General features: G+C 57.2%; 1 protein-coding gene across 1 annotated transcript in view; it reads left to right on the top strand.

Moving 5' to 3' along the window:
• The window catches only part of tnrc18 (trinucleotide repeat containing 18), a 26,763-nt gene extending 18,136 nt beyond the window's left edge, over positions 1–8,627 (top strand). Inside the window, 5 exon segments of the mRNA XM_060069482.1 lie at positions 1,745–3,186; positions 3,188–4,165; positions 5,775–6,011; positions 7,620–7,694; positions 8,220–8,627. Coding sequence (XP_059925465.1) covers positions 1,745–3,186; positions 3,188–4,165; positions 5,775–6,011; positions 7,620–7,694; positions 8,220–8,426 — 2,939 coding nt within the window. The 3' untranslated portion in view covers positions 8,427–8,627.
• Positions 8,628–9,129: the final 502 nt, after the last annotated feature.

Raw genomic sequence — 9,129 nt, 5'->3', positions numbered from 1 at the left:
GCACTCTTTTTTCTCTCGTTAGTGCCGGTAATGAAAGGTTCTGAAGACGGCATACCCATGTAGCTAATTACTAAGGAATAAAATGTATACAAAATCTGTCTGGCACGTTTTATGAAGCAAACGTTTCCAAAAAGCATTGGACATATGACCCACTATGTTCTGCTCCATGAATCCAATGTTGACAACGTGACATGGCTAAGCTACCAACATAAACAAGAGGAGCTAGGAAAGGAAATTAACTGCGTGTTTAAGTTCAGAAGGGCCAAAGGTGTGGCTACACACAGCACTACAGAAGTCGTCAAAATTGAAAAAGAAAAAAATATTTGTTGCACAGCTGAACGCTGTATCACATCAGGAGCTGGCTGTTCTCAATTCACAACACGCATTCCATCAAAACTAGCCTACATCAGGCATTCTGACCAAAACTCATGCACTCCCCCCCGCAATTATTCCAGCATTCAAGCAAAGCAAGAATGACCAAAAGTCACTGTGTCAACAAGAGACTGACTCCACCGACCAATTGCAAGTTAAAACAGCCGACCGCTTGAGTGCAAAAAACACAAAAGACCTTGCCACAGCACCAGCAAATCTTATGCAATGAATATCGCGTCTTATCTTTATTTATTTGGCAGTGGTCTGCAGATGCATCCCGTGGTGTAGCCTACCACATCCATTTAGTTCAACAGGTTATCGTTCTGATACTCTCCATGGTACTAGCAACTTGCTCTGGTGCTTCTTACCTATGTATTCAGGCTAAAAGGACTTGATTGTCTGATGCCTCATCATCCCAGCCAAAGAGTATTGGTATTATTAGTATTGGCTACTTGCCAAAACGTAAAAAATAACTTCACACAGTGTGTCTTTTTCCGATGTATTTGTTATCAATCGTAGCGTTGATCAGCAGATAAATAGTTTGCCAAAGACGTTGACCTCGCTTAGCAACCGAAAACGCTGGGGTTGATAAGTTACCGGACTACCTGCGGAGTTGTACGGAAGACGTGAATCAGAGGCAGAAAATCCACTTTCCTTGACAGCGGTCAAATATGCTGGAGGTGAGAATTCCACGGCATTGAGAAGAGCCGCATGACAAACAGCCGCATTGACAGCTGAACATTGGGATGGCCCATACAAGCAAATGGAGCAGTTTTTGTTTTTTGGTGGGACAAGTGGTGGGTACAAAATTAATCTTGAAATGCGCGGGTGCACTGCGCGCGTTCATGAATGCGCGTTCATGTTGCCTCCCTGGTGGGCTCGGCCAGGAGCTGGCGCTGGAGGGTATCTGCTGATGCCTGCTGTCTGCGGCCGAGGCCGCTCTGCATGTGATCACAGCGCTCCAGAGGCTGAAGACAAACCAAAGATAGCAGAATGGGGTCTGATTGCTTCCTCTGTTACTCGAGAGCTTCTGCTTGGGCCGCGGCTGCAGGCTGTCGCTGTCCGGGAGCTCAGAGAGCCGTCCCTCAGGCCGCCCCCTGCGGTCTGGCTTTGGTCTCTCACTAGCGTCCCGCACTGGGCTGATGAAGTCCCGTCGTTCTGCTCAGGGCCTTCTGAGGCCTCCATGGAGGCCTGGGGCCCCCTGATGGGTCTCTAGAAACCCGCTCAGCGATTCTCTGAGGTTCCGACCCCAGGTCAGAGTTCATCTAGATGCTTCCTGCCTCCCGACGCCGGAATCCTGAATCCTCACTGCGAGGAACCATATCATCTCTCATTCTGTACTCATGAACGTTCCCTCTGTCTGTTGTTCCAGAGTCTTCTCCCCCGGAGGAAGGCCGAGAGAAGTCCAGTCCTCCGTCCACTCCCTCCCAGGCCCCAGCGCGGCCTCTGGCCAAGCCTGCCCCGGACAGGCCTCCGTCCGGCTCCCAGAGCAAGCTGATCCGCAAGAGCTCCACCTCCACTACGTCAGCCCTCCCCTCCACCCAGCTCCCCAGGAAGACCAGCACCTCCTCTTCCTCGTCTCCTCTCTCCTCCACCCAGCCACACAGGAAGACCAGCTCCACCTCCACCTCACCTCCTCTCTCCTCCACCCAACCACCCAGGAAGACCAGCTCCACCTCCACCACACCTCCTCTCTCCTCCACCCAACCACCCAGGAAGACCAGCTCCACCTCCACCTCACCTCCTCTCTCCTCCACCCAGCTCCCCAGGAAGACCAGCTCCACCTCCACCTCACCTCCTCTCTCCTCCACCCAACCACCCAGGAAGACCAGCTCCACCTCCACCACACCTCCTCTCTCCTCCACCCAACCACCCAGGAAGACCAGCTCCACCTCCACCTCACCTCCTCTCTCCTCCACCCAACCACCCAGGAAGACCAGCTCCTCCTCCGCTACGTCACCCTTCTCCTCCACCCCCAGGAAGACCAGCTCCTCCTCCACCACACCTCCTCTCTCCTCCACCCAGCTCCCCAGGAGGTCCAGCTCCTCCCGCCCCCCCCCCAGTAAGGCCCTCCTCTACCCCTCCCCCTACGGGAAGGTGCTGACGGTGGACCTGTACAGCGGGCCCCACCTGGGGGCCCCCGGCAGCCCCCCCCCCGGGCGGGCCCCGCCCCGGCCCGGACCCCCGTCCGCCCCCAGACCGCCCTCCAAGACCAGGGACCCCCACCAGGGGGGGTCCAGGGCCGGCCCGGGGGCCTCCCAGGGCCCCGCCCCCAGGCCGCCCCCCTCGTCGGGGGGGAGGACGCAGGGCAGCGCGGCGCCGGCGCCCAGGCCGCTGCCCCCCCCGCCGCCTTCGTCCTCTTCATCCTCGTCCTCCTCGTCGCGGCCCAAGCCCCCCGGCGGCAGGCCCCGACCCGGGGGCCCGCCCCCCCCCTCCAGGCCCCATAAGCCCCGGCCGGGGGACGGGGAGGCGGGGTCAGGGGCCAGGAGGAAGCCCCCCCCCCCGGAGCCCCTGGTGAAGCTGGACCACGAGGGGGTCACCTCCCCCAAGACCAAGAAGACCAAGGCCCTGATGCTGCTGGAGGGGCGCAGCGCCCGGCGGGACCACACCCCCGGCTCCGCCCCCGGCTCCACCCCCTGCTCCGCCCCCGGCTCCACCCCCTCCTCCACCCCCTGCTCCACCAGCAGCAGTCTGAAGCCGAGGGCTCCGGAGAAGGGAGGAGCTCCCTCGGAGAAGGACCGCCCCTCCAGGGGCGTGTCCAGGGAGGGCCGGGAGAAGGTGGACCCCTCCTCCAGGCCCTCCTCCAGGCCCTCCTCCAGGCCCCCCCCCGGGGAGCACCGAGGAGGAGACAAGCTGCAGAAGATTGAGGCGAGGAGGTCCAGCGAGAGGGGGGGGGGGGCGCGCCCCCCCGGCCAGCAGCAGCTCGGAGGAGGACTCGGACGGGAGGACCCCCCCCAAGAAGAAGTGCTCCTCCTGCTCCTCCTCCTCCCCCTCCTCCTCCAGCTCCTCCTCCTCTTCCTCTTCCTCCTCCTCCTCCTCTTCCTCGTCCTCCTCTTCGTCCACAGAGGACTCCTCCTGCAGCTCGGACGAGGACACGACCGCCGCCCGGACCCCTCCCCCTCCTCCTCCCCCTCCTCCCCCTCCCGACTCCCCTCCGCCCCTCCCTCAAGACGAGAGAGAGACAGAGGAGGAAGAGGAGGAGACGGTTAAGGCGAAGAAGGAGGTGAAGGAGATGAAGAAGGAGGTGAAGGAGATGAAGAAGGAGTTGAAGAAGGAGGTGAAGGAGATGAAGAAGGAGGTGAAGGAGATGAAGAAGGAGGTGGAGAAGGAGGTGGAGGTCACAGCAGAGGAGGAGGAGGCCCCTCCCTCCTCTCCTTCCCCCTCTCTGTCGGCGTCGGTGTCACCTTCCCCTTCAGCCTCTCCCTCCCACTCCCCCTCCCACTCTCCCTCCCCCCCCCACTCCCCCTCCCCCTCCCACTCCCCCTCCCACTCTCCCTCTCCCTCCCACTCCCACTCCCCCTCTCCCTCCCCCTCCCCCTCTCCCCCTTCCTCGCCCCCCCCCAGCCGCCCGGCCACCGGGAAGGGCTCCGGGCAGAGGGGCCGGCCGCCCAAGCCCAAGCCCAGCGGGGGGGAGGCCAAGGTGGGGCGCCCCCGGCGGCGGGAGGGGGTGCACCTCCCCACCACCAAGGAGCTGGCCAAGCGGCAGCGGCTGCCCAGCGTGGAGAACCGGCCCAAGATCTCCGCCTTCCTGCCGGCGCGCCAGCTCTGGAAGTGGTTCGGGAAGCCCACGCAGGTGAGGGTCTCACACAGGCTACACACGCGCTACACACACGCTACACACACACTACACACTGTTACACACTGCTACACACTGCTACACACTGTTACACACGCGCTACACACACGCTACACACACGCTACACACTGTTACACACTGCTACACACTGCTACACACTGTTACACACAGGCTACACACTGTTACACACACGCTACACACACGCTACACACACGCTACACACTGCTACACACTGCTACACACAGGCTACACACGCGCTACACACACACGCTACACACACGCTACACACTGTTACACACTGCTACACACTGCTACACACTGCTACACACACGCTACACACTGCTACACACACGCTACACACACGCTACACACTGTTACACACACGCTACACACTGTTACACACTGCTACACACTGCTACACACTGTTACACACGCTACACACACGCTACACACTGCTACACACTGCTACACACACGCTACACACACGCTACACACTGCTACACACTGCTACACACTGTTACACACGCTACACACACGCTACACACTGCTACACACTGCTACACACTGTTACACACGCTACACACACGCTACACACTGCTACACACTGCTACACACACGCTACACACACGCTACACACTGCTACACACTGCTACACACTGCTACACACTGTTACACACACGCTACACACACGCTACACACTGTTACACACTGTTACACACACGCTACACACTGTCACACACACGCTACACACTGCTACACACGCGCTACACACACGCTACACACACGCTACACACTGCTACACACTGTTACACACAGGCTACACACTGTTACACACACGCTACACACACGCTACACACTGTTACACACTGCTACACACACGCTACACACTGTTACACACGCTACACACGCGCTACACACACGCTACACACTGCTACACACACGCTACACACTGCTACACACTGCTACACACTGTTACACACACGCTACACACACGCTACACACTGTTACACACACGCTACACACGCGCTACACACACGCTACACACACGCTACACACTGTTACACACTGCTACACACTGCTACACACTGTTACACACGCTACACACTGCTACACACACGCTACACACACGCTACACACTGCTACACACTGTCATACACTGCTACACACACGCTACACACTGCTACACACTGTTACACACAGGCTACACACTGCTACACACTGCTACACACTGTTACACACACTGTTACACACTGTTACACACTGTTACACTCTGTTACACACTGTTACACACTGTTACACACTGTTGCACGCTGTTGCACGCTGTTACACACTGTTACACACACACACACTGTTACACACTGTTTCACGCACACTGTTACACACTGTTACACACACACTGTTACACACACACTGTTACACACTGTTGCACGCTGTTACACACTGTTACACACACACTGTTACACACTGTTACACACTGTTTCACACACACTGTTACACACACACACTGTTACACACTGTTTCACACACACTGTTACACACACACTGTTACACACACACTGTTACACACTGTTACACACTGTTTCACACACACTCTTACACACCCCAGCGCCGGGGCATGAAGGGTAAGGCCAAGAAGCTGTTCTACAAGGCCATCGTGCGGGGGCGGGAGATGATCCGCGTGGGCGACTGCGCCGTGTTCCTGTCGGCGGGCCGGCCCAACCTGCCCTTCATCGGACGCATCCAGAGCATGTGGGAGTCCTGGGGCAGCAACATGGTGGTCCGGGTCAACTGGTTCTACCACCCCGAGGAGACCAACCCCGGAAAGAAGCTCACCGACAAGAAGGTGGGCGGGGCCCTGAACTAAAGCTAACTAGACCTAAACGGGTTAGTCTTTAACGCACTAGGAGTAACTAGTCCTAAACGGGTTAGTCTTTAACGCACTATGAGTAACTAGTCCTCAACGGGTTAGTCTTTAACGCACTAGGAGTAACTAGTCCTAAACGGGTTAGTCTGTAATACACTAGGAGTAACTAGTCCTCAACGGGTTAGTCTGTAACGCACTAGGAGTAACTAGTCCTAAACGGGTTAGTCTGTAATACACTAGGAGTAACTAGTCCTCAACGGGTTAGTCTGTAACGCACTAGGAGTAACTAGTCCTAAACAGGTTAGTCTGTAATACACTAGGAGTAACTAGTCCTCAACGGGTTAGTCTGTAACGCACTAGGAGTAACTAGTCCTAAACAGGTTAGTCTGTAATACACTAGGAGTAACTAGTCCTAAACAGGTTAGTCTGTAATACACTAGGAGTAACTAGTCCTTAATGGGTTAGTCTCTAATACACTAGGAGTAACTAGTCCTAAACGGGTTAGTCTTTAACGCACTAGGAGTAACTAGTCCTAAACGGGTTAGTCTTTAACGCACTAGGAGTAACTAGTCCTCAACGGGTTAGTCTGTAACGCACTAGGAGTAACTAGTCCTAAACAGGTTAGTCTGTAATACACTAGGAGTAACTAGTCCTAAACAGGTTAGTCTGTAATCTACTAGGAGTAACTAGTCCTAAACAGGTTGGTCTGTAATACACTAGGAGTAACTAGTCCTAACCAGGTTAGTCTGTAATCCACTAGGAGTAACTAGTCCTTAATGGGTTAGTCTCTAATACACTAGGAGTAACTAGTCCTAAACGGTTAGTCTGAAACGCACTAGGAGTAACTAGTCCTAAACGGGTTAGTCTGTAGTACACTAGGAGTAACTAGTCCTAAACAGGTTAGTCTGTAGTACACTAGGAGTAACTAGTCCTAAATAGGTTAGTCTGTAATCTACTAGGAGTAACTAGTCCTAAACAGGTTGGTCTGTAATACACTAGGAGTAACTAGTCCTAAACAGGTTAGTCTGTAATCTACTAGGAGTAACTAGTCCTAAACAGGTTGGTCTGTAATCCACTAGGAGTAACTAGTCCTAAACAGGTTAGTCTGAAACGCACTAGGAGTAACTAGTCCTTAATGGGTTAGTCTCTAATACACTAGGAGTAACTAGTCCTAAACGGGTTAGTCTGAAACGCACTAGGAGTAACTAGTCCTAAACGGGTTAGTCTCTAATACACTAGGAGTAACTAGTCCTAAACGGGTTAGTCTCTAATACACTAGGAGTAACTAGTCCTAAACGGGTTAGTCTGTAGTACACTAGGAGTAACTAGTCCTCAACGGGTTAGTCTGTAGTACACTAGGAGTAACTAGTCCTAAACGGGTTAGTCTGTAGTACACTAGGACAACCAGTAGAGGCATCAGCCATGCCAGGTCAGGGGTTGGATCCCTCCGGGTCCAGCAGGGGGTCGGTTTGTTGTGATTGACTCCATGAGCCCGCGGTCCTCCGCTGGTCGACCCGCAGGGTTTGCTGTTGACTGGACTGGTGTAGTAGCAGCGTACTGGGACTCACACTGGTCTCTCCTCCCCAGAACTGGGACCAGATGTGTGGCCAGTCACTCCCGGCCTCCTTGCACTCGTCCATCCAGAGGAAGGACTTCATGGAGGTGAGGCTCAGATCACAGAGTCACCAGGGCTAACCAGGGCTAACCAGGGCTAACCAGGGCCAACCGGGCTGGGGGTCGACCTTAACGGCCCCTTAAAGCCCCCCCTCTCTCCCCTCCCCTCCCCTCCCTCCCCCCTCTCTCCCCTCCCCTCCCCTCCCTCCCCCCTCTCTCCCCTCCCCTTCCTCCCTCCGCTCCCTCCCTCCCCTCCCTCCCCCCTCTCTCCCCTCCCCTCCCTCCCTCCCCTCCCCTCCCCTCCCTCCCTCCCTCCCTCCCTCCCTCCCTCCCTCCCTCCCCTCCCCTCCCTCCCTCCCTCCCTCCCTCCCTCCCTCCCCTCCCCTCCCTCCCCCCCTCCCTCCCTCCCTCCCCTCCCTCCCTCCCCTCCATGTCCCCTAACCCTCAGGCTCTGTTTAATCGTGCATTGGGGCGCCCCTCCCACCACCCCCAGTCCATTGTACTGGTCCTGAACCAGTAGGGCCATTCTGTCTGTAGTGCGGCCCTGACCCTGTCCTGGTCTCCCCCCCCCAGCGCGCCCTCTACCAGTCCTCCCACAGCGATGAGAACGACGTGCAGACGGTGAGCCACAAGTGTCTGGTGGCCAGCGTGGAGGAGTACGAGGCGGCCAGCGCCGCCCGCCGGCACGCCGACCACGAGGACCTGTACTACCTGGCCGGCACCTACGAGCCCACCACCGGCATGATCTACAACACGGCGGGGGTCCCCGTCGTCTGCTAGGACCCCCGGCAAGATCTACAACACCTGGGGGCCGTCATCATGATCTACATCACCCGGGGGGGGTCACCTGATCTACAACACCTGGGGGGGGTCACCTGATCTACAACACCCGGGGGGGGTCACCTGATCTACAACACCCGGGGGGGGTCACCTGATCTACATCACCCGGGGGGGGTCATCATGATCTACATCACCCGGGGGGGGTCATCATGATCTACATCACCCGGGGGGGGTCACCTGATCTACAACACCCGGGGGGGGTCACCTGATCTACATCACCCGGGGGGGGTCATCATGATCTACATCACCCGGGGGGGGTCACCTGATCTACATCCCCCGGGGGCCGTCATCATGATCTACATCACCCGGGGGGGGTCACCTGATCTACATCACCCGGGGGGGGTCACCTGATCTACATCCCCCGGGGGGGTCACCTGATCTACATCCCCCGGGGGGCCCCCGTCGTGTTGTCACGGACGCCGCACCACGGAGGCTCCACAGCGACGCTCCGTTTCCGGCCCCTCCCCCCCCCCCCCCCCCCCCCCCTCCCCCCCCCCCCCCCCTCTCACGTGGAGTCTCCCAACTCAGCGCCGCCTCTGCGTCCGCAGACCGGACACGGTTACCACGGAGACACGGTTACCACGGAGACCCGGGGGACACGGTTACCACGGGGACACTGAGACCCGGGGACACGGTTACCATG

The sequence above is a fragment of the Gadus macrocephalus genome, chromosome 2 (genome assembly GCF_031168955.1).
Source record: "Gadus macrocephalus chromosome 2, ASM3116895v1".
In the NCBI taxonomy this organism is placed as follows: Eukaryota; Metazoa; Chordata; class Actinopteri; order Gadiformes; family Gadidae; genus Gadus; species Gadus macrocephalus.
This window is presented reverse-complemented; position numbering and strand designations above follow the sequence as displayed.